Below are 20,665 nucleotides of genomic sequence, written 5' to 3'. Positions count from 1 at the left end.
TAAAAACCATGAAACATTTAAATTGACTAATTTCACTTCCTGAAGGGCTTTTTTTTTTCTCTCTCCGTACATCTGCAGACAGACGCATTATTAAATAAACATCACTAGCGCTAATCAGTGAAACAGAAATCAGGTTGAGAGCATGATGTGTTTTCATGTGGTTGGTTCCTTTAGGGTCCTCCTCCTCTCCTCTATTCTCGCCTCCTCTTTTCCTCTCCTCTCTCCTCCCCCATCTCTTCCTCTCCCCTCTTCTCTCATCCCCCTCATCCTCTCTTCTCCTCTCCTCTCATATTTTCTCTCTTCTCTCTTCTCTTTTCTCCTCCTCTTCTCTCCTCGTCTCTATCCTTCTTTCTACTCTAACTCTTTTCACCTTCTCCTCTCCTCCCCTCTCTCTTTTCTCTTTTTTTCACCTCCTCCTCTCCTCCCCTCTCTCTTCTCTCCTCCCCTCTCTCCTCTCTTCTCTCCTCTTTTCACCTCTTCCCCTCTCCCCTCCTGTCTTCTCCTCCTCTCTTCACCTCCTCCCCTCTCTCTTCTCTTTTCTTCTCTTCTCTCCTCCCCTCTTTTCTCTCCTCTCCTCTTTTCTCCTCTCCTCTTTTCTCCTCTCCTCTTTTCTCCTCTCCCCTCTTCTCCTCTCTCCTCTCCTCTTTTCTCCTCTCCCCTCTTCTCCTCTCTCCTCCTCTTTTCTCCTCTCCCCTCTTCTCCTCTCTCCTCTCCTCTTTTCTCCTCTCCCCTCTTCTCCTTTCTCCTCTCCTCTCCTCTTTTCTCCTCTCTTTTCTCCTCTCCCCTCGTCTCCTCTCTCCTCTCCTCTTTTCTCCTCTCTCCTCTCCCCTCGTCTCCTCTCTCCTCTCCTCTTTTCTCCTCTCTCCTCTCCTCTCCCCTCGTCTCCTCTCTCCTCTCCTCTTTTCTCCTCTCTCCTCTCCTCTCCTCCTCTCATCTGCTTGGCCTTTGCTCTTCAGATTATCTGGAGTTGAGTTGGGAGACTCTCAGTCGCATGTTATTAAAAAATGTATCTCACTCCATGAAGACCTGACACCAAACCTACTGCCTCTTATCTGGTTGATGCTTCATATTTTCTATGTTATATTAGTAATGGAATCCGTTTGTCCTTCATTATCGGCACAATAATGTTCTTTAAGAATCCCTCCGCTGTGTTTACGATGGAACCGTGCAAGGAACAACGACTGTTGCTAGTGTTACTCACCTTGACACAGTAGGAATAAAAGGTATCGATATTGATTGTTATCGAGGTTCAACCTCTAATGCGTATTAGTTTCCCACCCACTTTCATTAGCAACATTGTGTATAGCTTTTATAAAGCGCGTAAGAGTACATGTTACATACTGCAGTAACAATTAGTAATTGATTCCTTTTCCCACCCTTAAGGCGTCAGCCCTAATAGGATCAGTCAAGGTTAATGACAGATCTTTTTTAGGTCGTCTGACAGTCTGACACCGATAAGATAAAGGCTGGTTGTAGATGACACGGTTTAGTTGTGTGTGATGGGGCGCACTGTGTTACACAACATCGTGTCTGTAGTGGTGTACTGAAACACACATCACAACATCACGTCTGTACTGAAACACACATCACAACATCATGTCTGTACTGAAACACACATCACAACATCATGTCTGTAGTGGTGTACTGAAACACACATCACAACATCACGTCTGTACTGAAACACACATCACAACATCATGTCTGTAGTGGTGTACTGAAACACACAACACAACATCATGTCTGTACTGAAACACACATCACAACATCATGTCTGTACTGAAACACACATCACAACATCATGTCTGTACTGAAACACACATCACAACATCATGTCTGTAGTGGTGTACTGAAACACACATCACAACATCATGTCTGTATTGAAACACACATCACAACATCATGTCTGTAGTGAAACACACATCACAACATCATGTCTGTAGTGGTGTACTGAAACACACAACACAACATCATGTCTGTAGTGAAACACACATCACAACATCATGTCTGTACTGAAACACACATCACAACATCATGTCTGTAGTGGTGTACTAAAACACACATCACAACATCATGTCTGTAGTGGTGTACTGAAACACACATCACAACATCACGTCTGTACTGAAACACACATCACAACATCACGTCTGTAGTGGTGTACTGAAACACACATCACAACATCATGTCTGTACTAAAACACACATCACAACATCATGTCTGTAGTGAAACACACATCACAACATCATGTCTGTACTGAAACACACATCACAACATCATGTCTGTAATGGTGTACTGAAACACACATCACAACATCATGTCTGTACTGAAACACACATCACAACATCATGTCTGTACTGAAACACACATCACAACATCACGTCTGTAGTGAAACACACATCACAACATCACGTCTGTACTGAAACACACATCACAACATCATGTCTGTAGTGGTGTACTGAAACACACATCACAACATGATGTCTGTAGTGGTGTACTGAAACACACATCACAACATGATGTCTGTAGTGGTGTACTGAAACACACATCACAACATCATGTCTGTAGTGAAACACACATCACAACATCACGTCTGTACTGAAACACACATCACAACATGATGTCTGTAGTGGTGTACTAAAACACACATCACAACATCATGTCTGTACTGAAACACACATCACAACATCATGTCTGTAGTGAAACACACATCACAACATCATGTCTGTACTGAAACACACATCACAACATCATGTCTGTAGTGGTGTACTGAAACACACATCACAACATCATGTCTGTACTGAAACACACATCACAACATCACGTCTGTAGTGGTGTACTGAAACACACATCACAACATCACGTCTGTACTGAAACACACATCACAACATCACGTCTGTACTGAAACACACATCACAACATCATGTCTGTACTGAAACACACATCACAACATCATGTCTGTACTGAAACACACATCACAACATCACGTCTGTAGTGGTGTACTGAAACACACATCACAACATCATGTCTGTACTGAAACACACATCACAACATCATGTCTGTAGTGAAACACACATCACAACATCATGTCTGTACTGAAACACACATCACAACATCATGTCTGTAGTGGTGTACTAAAACACACATCACAACATCACGTCTGTACTGAAACACACAACACAACATCATGTCTGTAGTGGTGTACTGAAACACACATCACAACATCATGTCTGTACTGAAACACACATCACAACATCACGTCTGTAGTGGTGTACTGAAACACACATCACAACATCATGTCTGTAGTGGTGTACTGAAACACACATCACAACATCACGTCTGTACTGAAACACACATCACAACATCACGTCTGTAGTGGTGTACTGAAACACACATCACAACATCATGTCTGTACTAAAACACACATCACAACATCATGTCTGTAGTGAAACACACATCACAACATCATGTCTGTACTGAAACACACATCACAACATCATGTCTGTAATGGTGTACTGAAACACACATCACAACATCATGTCTGTACTGAAACACACATCACAACATCATGTCTGTACTGAAACACACATCACAACATCACGTCTGTAGTGAAACACACATCACAACATCACGTCTGTACTGAAACACACATCACAACATGATGTCTGTAGTGGTGTACTGAAACACACATCACAACATGATGTCTGTAGTGGTGTACTGAAACACACATCACAACATGATGTCTGTAGTGGTGTACTGAAACACACATCACAACATCATGTCTGTAGTGAAACACACATCACAACATCACGTCTGTACTGAAACACACATCACAACATGATGTCTGTAGTGGTGTACTAAAACACACATCACAACATCATGTCTGTACTGAAACACACATCACAACATCATGTCTGTAGTGAAACACACATCACAACATCATGTCTGTACTGAAACACACATCACAACATCATGTCTGTAGTGGTGTACTGAAACACACATCACAACATCATGTCTGTACTGAAACACACATCACAACATCACGTCTGTAGTGGTGTACTGAAACACACATCACAACATCACGTCTGTACTGAAACACACATCACAACATCACGTCTGTACTGAAACACACATCACAACATCATGTCTGTACTGAAACACACATCACAACATCATGTCTGTACTGAAACACACATCACAACATCACGTCTGTAGTGGTGTACTGAAACACACATCACAACATCATGTCTGTACTGAAACACACATCACAACATCATGTCTGTAGTGAAACACACATCACAACATCATGTCTGTACTGAAACACACATCACAACATCATGTCTGTAGTGGTGTACTAAAACACACATCACAACATCACGTCTGTACTGAAACACACAACACAACATCATGTCTGTAGTGGTGTACTGAAACACACATCACAACATCATGTCTGTACTGAAACACACATCACAACATCACGTCTGTAGTGGTGTACTGAAACACACATCACAACATCATGTCTGTACTGAAACACACATCACAACATCATGTCTGTACTGAAACACACCACAACATCACGTCTGTACTGAAACACACATCACAACATCATGTCTGCACTGAAACACACATCACAACATCATGTCTGTACTGAAACACACATCACAACATCATGTCTGTACTGAAACACACCACAACATCATGTCTGTACTGAAACACACAACACAACATCATGTCTGTACTGAAACACACATCACAACATCATGTCTGTACTGAAACACACCACAACATCACGTCTGTAGTGAAACACACAACACAACATCGTGTCTGTAGTGGTGTACTGAAACACACATCACAACATCACGTCTGTACTGAAACACACATCACAACATCATGTCTGTAGTGGTGTACTGAAACACACATCACAACATCACGTCTGTACTGAAACACACATCACAACATCACGTCTGTACTGAAACACACATCACAACATCATGTCTGTAGTGGTGTACTGAAACACACATCACAACATCATGTCTGTACTGAAACACACATCACAACATCACGTCTGTAGTGGTGTACTGAAACACACATCACAACATCACGTCTGTACTGAAACACACATCACAACATCACGTCTGTAGTGGTGTACTGAAACACACATCACAACATCACGTCTGTACTGAAACACACATCACAACATCACGTCTGTACTGAAACACACATCACAACATCATGTCTGTACTGAAACACACCACAACATCATGTCTGTACTGAAACACACATCACAACATCACGTCTGTACTGAAACACACATCACAACATCACGTCTGTACTGAAACACACATCACAACATCATGTCTGTACTGGTGTCTGTAGTGTTGTCTGTAGTGTTGTCTGTAGTGGTGTCTGTAGTGTTGTCTGTAGTGGTGTCTGTAGTGGTGTCTGTAGTTGTGTCTCCACTGGTGTCTGTAGTGGTGTCTGTAGTTGTGTCTCCAGTGGTGTCTGTAGTGTTGTCTGTAGTGGTGTCTGTAGTGTTGTCTGTAGTGGTGTCTGTAGTGTTGTCTGTAGTTGTGTCTCCAGTGGTGTCTGTAGTGTTGTCTCTAGTGGTGTCTGTAGTGTTGTCTGTAGTGTTGTCTGTAGTTGTGTCTCCAGTGGTGTCTGTAGTGTTGTCTGTAGTGTTGTCTGTAGTGGTGTCTGTAGTGTTGTCTGTAGTGGTGTCTGTAGTGTTGTCTGTAGTGGTGTCTGTAGTGTTGTCTGTAGTTGTGTCTCCAGTGGTGTCTGTAGTGTTGTCTGTAGTGTTGTCTGTAGTTGTGTCTCCAGTGGTGTCTGTAGTGTTGTCTGTAGTGTTGTCTGTAGTGGTGTCTGTAGTGTTGTCTGTACTGGTGTCTGTAGTGTTGTCTGTAGTGTTGTCTCCAGTGGTGTCTGTAGTGTTGTCTGTAGTGTTGTCTGTAGTTGTGTCTCCAGTGGTGTCTGTAGTGTTGTCTGTAGTGGTGTCTGTAGTGGTGTCTGTAGTGGTGTCTGTAGTGGTGTCTGTAGTTGTCTCCAGTGGTGTCTGTAGTGGTGTCTGTAGTGGTGTCTGTAGTGGTGTCTGTAGTGTTGTCTCCAGTGGTGTCTGTAGTGGTGTCTGTAGTGGTGTCTGTAGTGTTGTCTGTAGTGGTGTCTGTAGTGTTGTCTGTAGTTGTGTCTCCAGTGGTGTCTGTAGTGGTGTCTGTAGTGGTGTCTGTAGTGGTGTCTGTAGTGTTGTCTCCAGTGGTGTCTGTAGTGGTGTCTGTAGTGGTGTCTGTAGTGTTGTCTGTAGTGGTGTCTGTAGTGTTGTCTGTAGTTGTGTCTCCAGTGGTGTCTGTAGTGGTGTCTGTAGTGTTGTCTGTAGTGGTGTCTGTAGTGGTGTCTGTAGTGGTGTCTGTAGTGGTGTCTGTAGTGGTGTCTGTAGTGTTGTCTGTAGTGGTGTCTGTAGTTGTGTCTCCAGTGGTGTCTGTAGTGGTGTCTGTAGTGTTGTCTGTAGTGTTGTCTGTAGTGGTGTCTGTAGTGGTGACTGTAGTGGTGTCTGTAGTGGTGTCTGTAGTTGTGTCTCCAGTGGTGTCTGTAGTGTTGTCTGTAGTGGTGTCTGTAGTGTTGTCTGTAGTTGTGTCTGTAGTGTTGTCTGTAGTGGTGTCTGTAGTGGTGTAGTGGTGTACTGAAACACACATCATTTATGTCCTGTAAAGTCATTGTATCTTACATGTTAACTGCACTCATTATTTTTAACTTAATGATCCTTGGTAACCAAATCAAACCTTGTGTGGGGAAAAGGTCACCCAAAAGGTCACCCAAAAGGTCACCCAAAAGGTCACCCAAAAACATAGAAAATGTACAAATGAATTCACTCTGAGTTGGACCAAGCTGTTCTGCTGAGACATTCTCTGTACAGTGTGGAACCACAGAGGACCTGCTGTCCTTACCTCTGTCCTAGTACCGCACTGTTCCCTATATTATAGTGCACTACTTATGACCAGGGCATTGGTTTAAAGTAGTGCACTATAATATAGGGAACAGTGTGTAACCACTGAGGACCTGCTGACATTTCCTCTGTCTTAGTACCACACTGTTTCCTATATTATAGTGCACTACTTATGACCGGTAACACACTGGTAACACTGGTAACACGCTGGTAAGACCTGAGAAAACGAGACCAACTGGTAACACACTGGTAAAACCTGAGAAAACGAGACGAACTGGTAACACACTGGTAAGACCTGAGAAAACGAGACGAACTGGTAACACACTGGAAACACAGGTATAAATACACAGGGGATAATGGAGACACCTGGTGGGGGGAGGAGACCCCCCACCTGGTGGGGGGAGGAGACACCTGGTGGGGGGAAGAGACACCTGGTGGGGGGAGGAGACACCTGGTGAGGGGCGGAGACACCTGGTGGGGGGCGGAGACACCTGGTGGGGGGCGGAGACACCTGGTGGGGGGTGGAGACCTGAACAAGACAGGTGAAACAGGGTGGGACACCTGGTGGGGGGTGGAGACAAGAACATGACATGTGAAACAGGGTGGGACACCTGGTGGGGGGTGGAGAAAAGAACAAGACAGGTGAAACAGGGTGGGACACCTGGTGGGGGGTGGAGACAAGAACATGACATGTGAAACAGGGTGGGACACCTGGTGGGGGGTGGAGACAAGAACAAGACAGGTGAAACAGGGTGGGATACCTGGTGGGGGGTGGAGACAAGAACAAGACAGGTGAAACAGGGTGGGACACCTGGTGGGGGGTGGAGAAAAGAACAAGACAGGTGAAACAGGGTGGGACACCTGGTGGGGGTTGGAGACAAGAACATGACATGTGAAACAGGGTGGGACACCTGGTGGGGGGTGGAGACAAGAACAAGACAGGTGAAACACCTGGTGGGGGGTGAGACAAGAACAAGACAGGTGAAACAGGGTGAGACACCTGGTGGGGGGTGGAGACAAGAACAAGGCAGGTGAAACAAGGTGGGATACCTGGTGGGGGGTGGAGACAAGAACATGACAGGTGAATCAGGGTGGGACACCTGGTGGGGGGTGGAGACATAAACATGACAGGTGAATCAAGGTGGGACACCTGGTGGGGGGTGGAGACAAGAACAAGGCAGGTGAAACAGGGTGGGACACCTGGTGGGGGGTGGAGACAAGAACAAGGCAGGTGAATCAGGGTGGGACACCTGGTGGGGGGTGGAGACAAGAACATGACAGGTGAATCAGGGTGGGACACCTGGTGGGGGGTGGAGACAAGAACATGACAGGTGAATCAGGGTGGGACACCTGGTGGGGGGCGGAGACACCTGGTGGGGGGCGGAGACACCTGGTGGGGGGCAGAGACACCTGGTGGGGGGCGGAGACACCTGGTGGGGGGCGGAGACACCTGGTGGGGGGCGGAGACAAGAACAAGACAGGTGAATCAGGGTGAGACACCTGGTGGGGGGTGGAGACAAGAACAAGACAGGTGAAACAGGGTGAGACACCTGGTGGGGGGTGGAGACAAGAACATGACAGGTGAAACAGGGTGGAACACCTGGTGGGGGGTGGAGACAAGAACAAGACAGGTGAAACACCTGGTGGGGGGTGAGACAAGAGCAAGACAGGTGAAACACCTGGTGGGGGGCGAGACAAGAAAAATACAGGTGAAACAGGGTGGGACACCTGGTGGGGGGTGGAGACACCTGGTGGGGTGTGGAGACAAGAACAAGACAGGTGAAACAGGGTGAGACACCTGGTGGGGGGTGGAGACACCTGGTGGGGTGTGGAGACAAGAACAAGACAGGTGAAACAGGGTGAGACACCTGGTGGGGGGTGGAGACACCTGGTGGGGGGTGGAGACACCTGGTGGGGGGTGGAGACTCCTGGTGGGGGGTGGAGACAAGAACAACGGAGTTGAATCAGGGTGGGAAACCTGGTGGGGGGTGGAGACAAGAACAAGGCAGGTGAAACAGGGTGAGACACCTGGTGGGGGGTGGAGACAAGAACATGACATGTGAAACAGGGTGGAACACCTGGTGGGGGGTGGAGACAAGAACAAGACAGGTGAAACACCTGGTGGGGGGTGAGACAAGAGCAAGACAGGTGAAACACCTGGTGGGGGGTGAGACAAGAAAAATACAGGTGAAACAGGGTGGGACACCTGGTGCGGGGTGGAGACACCTGGTGGGGTGTGGAGACAAGAACAAGACAGGTGAAACAGGGTGAGACACCTGGTGGGGTGTGGAGACAAGAACATGACAGGTGAAACAGGGTGAGACACCTGGTGGGGGGTGGAGACACCTGGTGGGGGGTGGAGACAAGAACAAGGCAGGTGAAACAGGGTGAGACACCTGGTGGGGGGTGGGGACAAGAACAAGGCAGGTGAAACATGGTGAGACACCTGGTGGGGTGTGGAGAAAAGAACATGACAGGTGAATCAGGGTGGGACACCTGGTGGGGGGTGGAGACAAGAACAAGACAGGTGAAACACCTGGTGGGGGGTGAGACAAGAACAAGACAGGTGAAACACCTGGTGGGGGTTGAGACAAGAAATATACAGGTGAAACACCTGGTGGGGGGTGGAGACAAGAACAAGGCAGGTGAAACACCTGGTGGGGGGTGAGACAAGAACAAGACAGGTGAAACACCTGGTGGGGGGTGGAGACAAGAACAAGACAGGTGAAACACCTGGTGGGGGGTGAGACAAGAACAAGGCTGGTGAAACAGGGGGAGACACCTGGTGGGGGGTGGAGACAAGACAAGACGGGTGAATCAGGGTGAGACACCTGGTGGGGGGTGGAGACAAGAACAAGGCAGGTGAAACAGGGTGAGACACCTGGTGGGGGGTGGAGACACCTGGTGGGGGGTGGAGACAAGAACAAGACAGGTGAAACACCTGGTGGGGGGTGAGACAAGAACAAGACAGGTGAAACACCTGGTGGGGGGTGGAGACAAGACAAGACGGGTGAATCAGGGTGAGACACCTGGTGGGGGGTGGAGACAAGAACAAGACGGGTGAATCAGGGTGGGACACCTGGTGGCGGGTGGAGACAAGAACAATGCAGGTGAAACAGGGTGAGACACCTGGTGGGGGGTGGAGACAAGAACAAGGCAGGTGAAACAGGGTGAGACACCTGGTGGGGGGTGGAGACAAGAACAAGGCAGGTGAAACAGGGTGGGACACCTGGTGGGGGGTGGAGAAAAGAACATGACAGGTGAATCAGGGTGGGACACCTGGTGGGGGGCGGAGAAAAGAACATGACAGGTGAATCAGGGTGGGACACCTGGTGGGGGGTGGAGACAAGAACAAGACAGGTGAATCAGGGTGGGACACCTGGTGGGGGGAGGAGACAAGAACAAGACAGGTGAAACAGGGTGAGACACCTGGTGGGGGGTGGAGACAAGAACAAGACAGGTGAAACAGGGTGAGACACCTGGTGGGGGGTGGAGACAAGAACAAGACAGGTGAAACAGGGTGAGACACCTGGTGGGGGGTGGAGAAAAGAACAAGACAGGTGAAACAGGGTGAGACACCTGGTGGGGGGTGGAGACAAGAACAAGACAGGTGAAACAGGGTGAGACACCTGGTGGGGGGTGGAGACAAGAACAAGGCAGGTGAAACAGGGTGGGACACCTGGTGGGGGGTGGAGAAAAGAACATGACAGGTGAATCAGGGTGGGACACCTGGTGGGGGGCGGAGAAAAGAACATGACAGGTGAATCAGGGTGGGACACCTGGTGGGGGGTGGAGACAAGAACAAGACAGGTGAATCAGGGTGGGACACCTGGTGGGGGGTGGAGACAAGAACAAGACAGGTGAATCAGGGTGGGACACCTGGTGGGGGGAGGAGACACCTGGTGGGGGGAGGAGACACCTGGTGGGGGGCGGAGAAAAGAACATGACAGGTGAATCAGGGTGGGACACCTGGTGGGGGGTGGAGACAAGAACAAGACAGGTGAATCAGGGTGGGACACCTGGTGGGGGGAGGAGACACCTGGTGGGGGGAGGAGACACCTGGTGGGGGGCGGAGAAAAGAACATGACAGGTGAATCAGGGTGGGACACCTGGTGGGGGGTGGAGACAAGAACATGACAGGTGAATCAGGGTGGGACACCTGGTGGGGGGAGGAGACACCTGGTGGGGGAAGGAGACACCTGGTGGGGGGTGGAGACAAGAACAAGACAGGTGAATCAGGGTGGGACATTATATAAAGAGTAGGATGCCATTTGAGTCACACACGTTCTCTGTCCTGCATCGAGCCAGTGAGGAACTCCTGTCATAATTCAGAGATGAATAGTTTTCCCGTAGTGGCCTCTTTCCTCCCTCAGTCCTGGCCTGAGATCACCATTCCAACACATCTTTAATTCACTAACTGAGAGGCATTGAACCACAACATACCAGTGTCACAAGCCTGAGAGGTTCACTGTTACCCTGCAAGCACACCTGTAGCCATTCACTATTAAACACTGTGAATCTCAATCTGACACACACATCTCCTGTGTGGGGAAAGAAGTCACCCTCCAAAAAATATAGAAATTGGACACGTCAATGGTGAGATATTGCTCAGCATTGAGCTACTGAGGAACTCGTTTCCTGTTACTGAGAGTCCAGTTGTTTCCTCTTCCCTCACCAGGGATCACTGGGACAACATATCTCTAGGATTTACCACCGTCCTCACCCCAGCCAGCTACAGTCAGCACCATTTTCCTCTAGCACTGCCAATGTACTGTCATGGCGTCCTCCACCCAACAATTTATCTCCTCCCTCCCTCCCTCCCTCCCTCCCTCTCTCCCTGCTAGCATGCTTTATTACCCTTAGTTTATGCCTGGAGGAATTGGGCCAGGGTAGTGAGGGCTTTTGCTGTCCAGGGTTTGAGTCCCAAAATGGCACCCTTTTCCCTATATAGTGCACTACTTAAGTAGTTCACCTTACAGGCACTATATAGGGAAAAGGGTGCCATGTGGGAGTCAGACGAGGTAGCCTGGAGATCGATATGGAGGAAGCAGGCTGGGTAGTTAGCCCAGAGATAGATATGGAGGAAACAGGCTGGGTAGTTAGCCATCAGCCCAGGCTGGGTAGTTAGCCATCAGCCCAGGCTGGGTAGTTAGCCCAGAGATTGATATGGAGGAAGCAGGCTGGGTAGTTAGCCATCAGCCCAGGCTGGGTAGTTAGCCCAGAGATTGATATGGAGGAAACAGGCTGGGTAGTTAGTCTGGAGATTGATATAGAGGAAACAGGCTGGGTAGTTAGTCTGGAGATTGATATAGAGGAAGCAGGCTGGGTAGTTAGTCTGGAGATTGATATGGAGGAAACAGGCTGGGTAGTTAGCCATCAGCCCAGGCTGGGTAGTTAGCCCAGAGATTGATATGGAGGAAACAGGCTGGGTAGTTAGCCCAGAGATAGATATGGAGGAAACAGGCTGGGTAGTTAGCCATCAGCCCAGGCTGGGTAGTTAGCCCAGAGATTGATCTGGAGGAAGCAGGCTGGGTAGTTAGCCATCAGCCCAGGCTGGGTAGTTAGCCCAGAGATTGATATGGAGGAAACAGGCTGGGTAGTTAGTCTGGAGATTGATATAGAGGAAACAGGCTGGGTAGTTAGCCCAGAGATTGATATAGAGGAAACAGGCTGGGTAGTTAGCCCAGAGATTGATATGGAGGAAGCAGGCTGGGTAGTTAGTCTGGAGATTGATATAGAGGAAACAGGCTGGGTAGTTAGTCTGGAGATTGATATAGAGGAAACAGGCTGGGTAGTTAGTCTGGAGATTGATATAGAGGAAGCAGGCTGGGTAGTTAGTCTGGAGATTGATATGGAGGAAACAGGCTGGGTAGTTAGCCATCAGCCCAGGCTGGGTAGTTAGCCCAGAGATTGATATGGAGGAAACAGGCTGGGTAGTTAGCCCAGAGATAGATATGGAGGAAACAGGCTGGGTAGTTAGCCATCAGCCCAGGCTGGGTAGTTAGCCCAGAGATTGATCTGGAGGAAGCAGGCTGGGTAGTTAGCCATCAGCCCAGGCTGGGTAGTTAGCCCAGAGATTGATATGGAGGAAACAGGCTGGGTAGTTAGTCTGGAGGTTGATATAGAGGAAACAGGCTGGGTAGTTAGCCCAGAGATTGATATAGAGGAAACAGGCTGGGTAGTTAGCCCAGAGATTGATATGGAGGAAACAGGCTGGGTAGTTAGTCTGGAGATTGATATGGAGGAAGCAGGCTGGGTAGTTAGTCTGGAGATTGATAGCCTGCTTCCTCCATATCAATCTCTGGGATAACTACCCAGCCTGTTTCCTCCATATCAATCTCCAGACTAACTACCCAGCCTGTTTCCTCCAGATCAATCTCCAGACTAACTACCCAGCCTGTTTCCTCCAGATCAATCTCCAGACTAACTACCCAGCCTGCTTCCTCTATATCAATCTCCAGACTAACTACCCAGCCAGCTTCCTCCATATCAATCTCTGGGCTAACCACCCAGCCTGGGCTGATGGCTAACTACCCAGCCTGTTTCCTCCAGATCAATCTCCAGACTAACTACCCAGCCTGGGCTGATGGCTAACTACCCAACCTGCCTCCAACTTCATTTGAGCAGCAGGAACATTCAGTGTTTGTATTAAAGGAAAGGGTATTTGATTTAAAAACCGTTCTATTTGACAGAACTCTGGAACTCTGACCAGTCCCAACGCTCCGGTGACAGGGTACAAACGTATGGTCATCCCCACCCAGCCTCCTCTGACGGCCACCAAGAAGTCCTCTCCCAAGGCCGGGGCCCCAGGCGGAACACTGCCCCGGCCCCAAGCGGAGAACTCCTCCTCAGCCTCCATACTGGCCAGGCCCCAGTTCCAGACGGCCCCCCAGCCAGTCCCGGCCTCCTACGCCACAGCCTCCACCCCCAGCCAGCCCACCTTCAACGTACAGGTGTCAATCAATCATTTTAATGAATCAATCTATCTGTCTGTCTTTATTGTCCCAATTTTTTGTCTCATTGCTATAAGATCAATAGCAAACAGATCACTTGCAGTCATTGCTATCAAGTCCTTGATCCTATCTTACTGCCATTTTATCTTTGGGCACTGCACTGCAGCTGAGTGTCTCACAGAGCCCTTTAAGCTCAGCTGAGTGTCTCATAGAGCCCTTTAAGCTCAGCTGAGTGTCTCATAGAGCCCTTTAAGCTCAGCTGAGTGTCTCACAGAGCCCTTCAAGCTCAGCTGTGTGTCTCACAGAGCCCTTTAAGCTCAGCTGAGTGTCTCACAGAGCCCTTCAAGCTCAGCTGTGTGTCTCACAGAGCCCTTTAAGCTCAGCTGAGTGTCTCACAGAGCCCTTTAAGCTCAGCTGAGTGTCTCATAGAGCCCTTTAAGCTCAGCTGAGTGTCTCACAGAGCCCTTCAAGCTCAGCTGTGTGTCTCACAGAGCCCTTTAAGCTCAGCTGTGTGTCTCATAGAGCCCTTCAAGCTCAGCTGTGTGTCTCACAGAGCCCTTCAAGCTGAGCTGTGTGTCTCACAGAGCCCTTTAAGCTCAGCTGTGTGTCTCACAGAGCCCTTTAAGCTCAGCTGTGTGTCTCATAGAGCCCTTTAAGCTCAGCTGTGTGTCTCACAGAGCCCTTTAAGCTCAGCTGTGTGTCTCATAGAGCCCTTTAAGCTCAGCTGTGTGTCTCACAGAGCCCTTTAAGCTCAGCTGTGTGTCTCATAGAGCCCTTTAAGCTCAGTGGAGTCTCTCACAGAGGTTGGGAAAAAGGAAAAATGGAAAAACTAAGTAATCTTCTTCTTTCCCCCAGGTGAGGTCTGCCCAGCCCGGGCCCCAGCACCAGTCCCCTGGGCCCCCCCAGCAGTTTTCCCAGCAGCCCAACAGGAGCCCGGTCCAGTACATGGCTGCCCAGCCCAGGGGCCCTGATTTCGCCTATGGGCCTCCCCAGCCTGGTTTCGCTCCTCAAGGTGACTACCCTACCAGACATCAGGGTTTAATTAGAACTTCACATTCAATAATTGAATTCATGAAGTGGAGAATTTAGATTGTTAAAATAAGAATTGGATTCAATCTTAAAGTTATGGAATTGGAATTAGACTGTTTGATTTGGAATTGAATTGTAATTGTAAAAAAAAACTTTAAAAAACGATTTTCCACTTAATGGAGTTTTTAGCCATTTCATCTAGTTCTATATGTCTGCAGATCAAATCAAATGTATTTATAAAGCCCTTCGTACATCAGCTGATATCTCAAAGTGCTGTACAGAAACCCAGCCTAAAACCCCAAACAGCAAGCAATGCAGGTGTAGAAGCACCGTTTTATATTTAGTTATTTTAGAAAACTATTTTGGGGGGAAATATCGCGAGCTGCAACAGAATACCATTTTATGGATACCATTTTTATGTCTCTGCATCCAGTATTTTATTTGACCTTTATTTAAACTAGGCAAGTCAGCTGTTCCTGTTCATCCAACTCTGGGCAAGTAGATAAATGGCTTCATTCCAAAAATCTCGATCTATCCCTTTAATATGGTAGAAATTGTACAGCCATTGGAGCTAATTACAGGGTGTTTTCTATGTAGAAAATTCTTAGGCGGGCTGGCTAAGTGATGATTTTCGGGATTGAAAAACAGTTTCAGTGTCCAGGTAAATGACCAAAACCAGAAAGAGAATGCCATCTTTGAAAACTAACAATCAAATAAAATCTAGACGGTCAGTGAGAATCGGAAATTAAATTACAAAAATGGACGTTCCCGGCACCTGCCCATTGATTTTGTTACAGAGGAGAACCGCATTAGCCATGGCAAAATGCATGGAATTCCAGGAAATTAGTTTTAAAACTACAACTTTTCTCTCAGCTCAATGGACATTTTTTTTTTTTTTAATTTACAACCGCAAACGAGGATAATATTGAAATGGGAATTTAATTTTTTGAATTTACCTAACATTGAAATTGAGAGGAATGAATTCAATTCATAGGGCTTCATTGCTATGGGAAACATATGTTAGAGGCCAAAGCAAGTGAAGTAGATAATAAACAAAAGTGAAATAAACCATAATGTTACATATCTTTATGTTAGTTCTTTATGACTATTACATTTTAGTCATTTATAGCAGACGCTCAACTTACAGTAGTGAGTGGATACATGTCTCTACTTTTTCCCATACTGGTCCCCCCTGGGAATTGAACCCACAACCCTGGCATTGCAAGCACCATGCTCTACCAACTGAGGCGGTCTCTACCAACTGAGGCGGTCTCTACCAACTGAGGCGGTCTCTACCAACTGAGACGGTCTCTACCAACTGAGGCGGTCTCTACCAACTGAGGCGGTCTCTACCAACTGAGACATATCTACCAACTGAGACGGTCTCTACCAACTGAGACGGTCTCTACCAACTGAGGCGGTCTCTACCAACTGAGACATATCTACCAACTGAGACGGTCTCTACCAACTGAGGCGGTCTCTACCAACTGAGGCGGTCTCTACCAACTGAGACGGTCTCTACCAACTGAGGCGGTCTCTACCAACTGAGGCGGTCTCTACCAACTGAGGCGGTCTCTACCAACTGAGGCGGTCTCTACCAACTGAGGCGGTCTCTACCAACTGAGGCGGTCTCTACCAACTGAGGCGGTCTCTACCAACTGAGGCGGTCTCTACCAACTGAGGCGGTCTCTACCAACTGAGGCGGCCTCTACCAACTGAGGCGGTCTCTACCAACTGAGGCGGCCTCTACCAACTGAGGCGGTCTCTACCAACTGAGGCGGTCTCTACCAACTGAGGCGGTCTCTACCAACTGAGGCGGTCTCTACCAACTGAGGCGGTCTCTACCAACTGAGGCGGTCTCTACCAACTGAGACGGTCTCTACCAACTGAGGCGGTCTCTACCAACTGAGACGGTCTCTACCAACTGAGACGGTCTCTACCAACTGAGGCGGTCTCTACCAACTGAGACGGTCTCTACCAACTGAGACGGTCTCTACCAACTGAGGCGGTCTCTACCAACTGAGACATATCTACCAACTGAGACGGTCTCTACCAACTGAGGCGGTCTCTACCAACTGAGGCGGTCTCTACCAACTGAGACGGTCTCTACCAACTGAGACGGTCTCTACCAACTGAGGCGGTCTCTACCAACTGAGGCGGTCTCTACCAACTGAGACATATCTACCAACTGAGACGGTCTCTACCAACTGAGGCGGTCTCTACCAACTGAGGCGGTCTCTACCAACTGAGGCGGTCTCTACCAACTGAGACGGTCTCTACCAACTGAGGCGGTCTCTACCAACTGAGGCGGTCTCTACCAACTGAGACATATCTACCAACTGAGGCGGTCTCTACCAACTGAGACGGTCTCTACCAACTGAGGCGGTCTCGACCAACTGAGGCGGTCTCTACCAACTGAGGCGGTCTCTACCAACTGAGGCGGTCTCTACCAACTGAGGCGGTCTCTACCAACTGAGGCGGTCTCTACCAACTGAGGCGGTCTCTACCAACTGAGACATATCTACCAACTGAGGCGGTCTCGACCAACTGAGGCGGTCTCTACCAACTGAGGCGGTCTCTACCAACTGAGACATATCTACCAACTGAGGCGGTCTCGACCAACTGAGGCGGTCTCGACCAACTGAGGCGGTCTCTACCAACTGAGGCGGTCTCTACCAACTGAGGCGGTCTCTACCAACTGAGGCGGCCTCTACCAACTGAGGCGGTCTCTACCAACTGAGGCGGTCTCTACCAACTGAGCCACACGGGAACATCAAAACACATCAAAAATGAACAGCAAACATTTCACTCACAAAAGTAAAACATATATAAATTAGGGGGACATTTCAAATGTCATATTATGTATATATATACTGTGTTATAACAATGTGCAAATAGTTAAAGAACAAAAGGGAAAATAAATAAACATAAATATGGGTTGTATTTACAATGGTGTTTGTTCTTCACTGGTTGCCCTTTTCTGGTGGCAACAGGTCACACATCTTGCTGCTGTGATGTCACACTGTGATGTCACACTGTGATGCAACACTGTGATGTCACACGGTGATATTTCAGAATTTAAAGACTGACCTGGAATTTGTATTTAATCAAATGGAATTGACAGGGAGAGGGAATTGAATTTGTGGAATTAACCCCAACATTAAAACACTCCGGTTGTAATTCTAACAATTCCCATGGCATGTGAAATTACTTGATAACCCGTTGAAATGCAGTTAGGAACCAAAAAGCAAAAGACACTGTGCAAGCAAAGACACTGTGCAAGCAAAGACACTGTGCAAGCAAAGACACTGTGAAAGCAAAGACACTGTGAAAGCAAAGACACTGTGAAAGCAAAGACACTGTGAAAGCAAAGACTGGGAAGCAAAGACACTGTGAAAGCAAAGGCACTGTGAAAGCAAAGACACTGTGAAAGCAAAGACCGGGTAGCAAATACACTGTGAAAGCAAATACACTGTGAAAGCAAAGACACTGTGCAAGCAAAGACACTGTGCAAGCAAAGACACTGTGAAAGCAAAGACACTGTGAAAGCAAAGACACTGTGAAAGCAAAGACACTGTGAAAGCAAAGACACTGTGCAAGCAAAGACACGATAGAATGCATTTTTATTGTGTTTACAATTCAGTTTGTGTTACAATGACAGATATCGTGTAATTGTTGTATTTTTTTCAATACGTTGGTATCATGTACAAGTCATTATTGTAAAAGAGAATATGTTCTCAATGACTTACCTGGTTAAAAAAAAAAGTCACAATAAATGAATGTACATTTGTGGCAGGCTACCCAGAGCAGGCCTACCCGGGAGCAGGAGGGTACGGGGGAGAACCAGGAGGGTACGGGGGAGAACCAGGAGGGTACGGGGGAGAACCAGGGAACACCTGGAGACCCCAGCCGAGCTATGCTGCTGCTCCTACCCAGCAGGGCTGCCCACAACCTGTCCCGAAGAAGACCTACATCACTGACCCTCCTGCCAGCCTGGCGCCTCCTGTACACCTCGCCCCACAGAGGGTAAGAACTGACCCTACACAACTACACACTGACGCTACACAACTACACACTGACGCTACACAACTACACACTGACTCTACACAACTACACACTGACCCGACACAACTACACAACTACACACTGACCCTACACAACTACACACTGACGCTACACAACTACACACTGACCCGACACAACTTCACAACTACACACTGACCCTACACAACTACACACTGACCCAACACAACTACACAACTACACACTGACCCTACACAACTACACACTGACCCTACACAACTACACACTGACCCTACACAACTACACACTGACGCTACACAACTACACACTGACCCTACACAACTACACACTGACCCAACACAACTACACAACTACACACTGACCCTACACAACTACACACTGACCCTACACAACTACACACTGACCCTACACAACTACACACTGACCCTACACAACTACACACTGACGCTACACAACTACACACTGACCCTACACAACTACACACTGACCCTACACAACTACACACTGACCCTACACAACTACACACTGACCCAACACAACTACACACTGACCCAACACAACTACACACTGACCCTACACAACTACACACTGACCCAACACAACTACACACTGACCCAACACAACTACACAACTACACACTGACCCTACACAACTACACAACTACACACTGACCCAACACAACTACACAACTACACACTGACCCTACACAACTACACACTGACGCTACACAACTACACACTGACCCTACACAACTACACACTGACCCAACACAACTACACAACTACACACTGACCCTACACAACTACACACTGACCCTACACAACTACACACTGACCCTACACAACTACACACTGACGCTACACAACTACACACTGACCCTACACAACTACACACTGACCCTACACAACTACACACTGACCCTTCACAACTACACACTGACCCAACACAACTACACACTGACCCTACACAACTACACACTGACCCAACACAACTACACACTGACCCAACACAACTACACAACTACACACTGACCCAACACAACTACACAACTACACACTGACCCAACACAACTACACAACTACACACTGACCCTACACAACTACACAACTACACACTGACCCAACACAACTACACAACTACACACTGACCCAACACAACTACACACTGACCCAACACAACTACACAACTACACACTGACCCTACACAACTACACAACTACACACCGACCCAACACAACTACACAACTACACACTGACCCAACACAACTACACACTGACCCTACACAACTACACACTGACCCAACACAACTACACACTGACCCAACACAACTACACACTGACCCAACACAACTACACAACTACACACTGACCCTACACAACTACACAACTACACACTGACCCAACACAACTACACAACTACACACTGACGCTACACAACTACACACTGACCCAACACAACTACACACTGACCCAACACAACTACACACTGACCCTACACAACTACACAACTACACACTGACCCTACACAACTACACACTGACGCTACACAACTACACACTGAATTAGATGTAATTAGATGTTTAATATAATTAGAAGAATGTTGACGTCTTGATTTTGTCCAAAGTGGTTAGAAAATGTGGTCATGTCAACTTGTTTTCACATCGTATTGTTGTTTTAAACTGTGTACATTATGTATGTTGGATTTTTTT

General features: G+C 47.8%; 1 protein-coding gene across 9 annotated transcripts in view; it reads left to right on the top strand.

The window, feature by feature from the left end:
* LOC110518923 (lipoma-preferred partner homolog) overlaps positions 1-20,665 on the top strand; it is a 475,008-nt gene that overhangs the window by 238,449 nt on the left and 215,894 nt on the right. For all 9 annotated transcript variants that reach the window (XM_090231894.1, XM_090231657.1, XM_090232022.1 and 6 more), the window contains 3 exons: positions 13,624-13,884; positions 14,740-14,896; positions 18,710-18,939. In XM_090231894.1, the coding sequence (XP_090088020.1) occupies positions 13,624-13,884; positions 14,740-14,896; positions 18,710-18,939 (648 nt within the window). The remainder of the gene's footprint in view (positions 1-13,623; positions 13,885-14,739; positions 14,897-18,709; positions 18,940-20,665) is intronic.

This window comes from Oncorhynchus mykiss, chromosome 1, assembly GCF_057628025.1.
Source record: "Oncorhynchus mykiss isolate SJ-2025 chromosome 1, ASM5762802v1, whole genome shotgun sequence".
NCBI classification, from domain to species: Eukaryota; Metazoa; Chordata; class Actinopteri; order Salmoniformes; family Salmonidae; genus Oncorhynchus; species Oncorhynchus mykiss.
The sequence above is the reverse complement of the archived record's forward strand: the minus strand, read 5'-3'. Positions and strand labels throughout refer to the sequence as shown.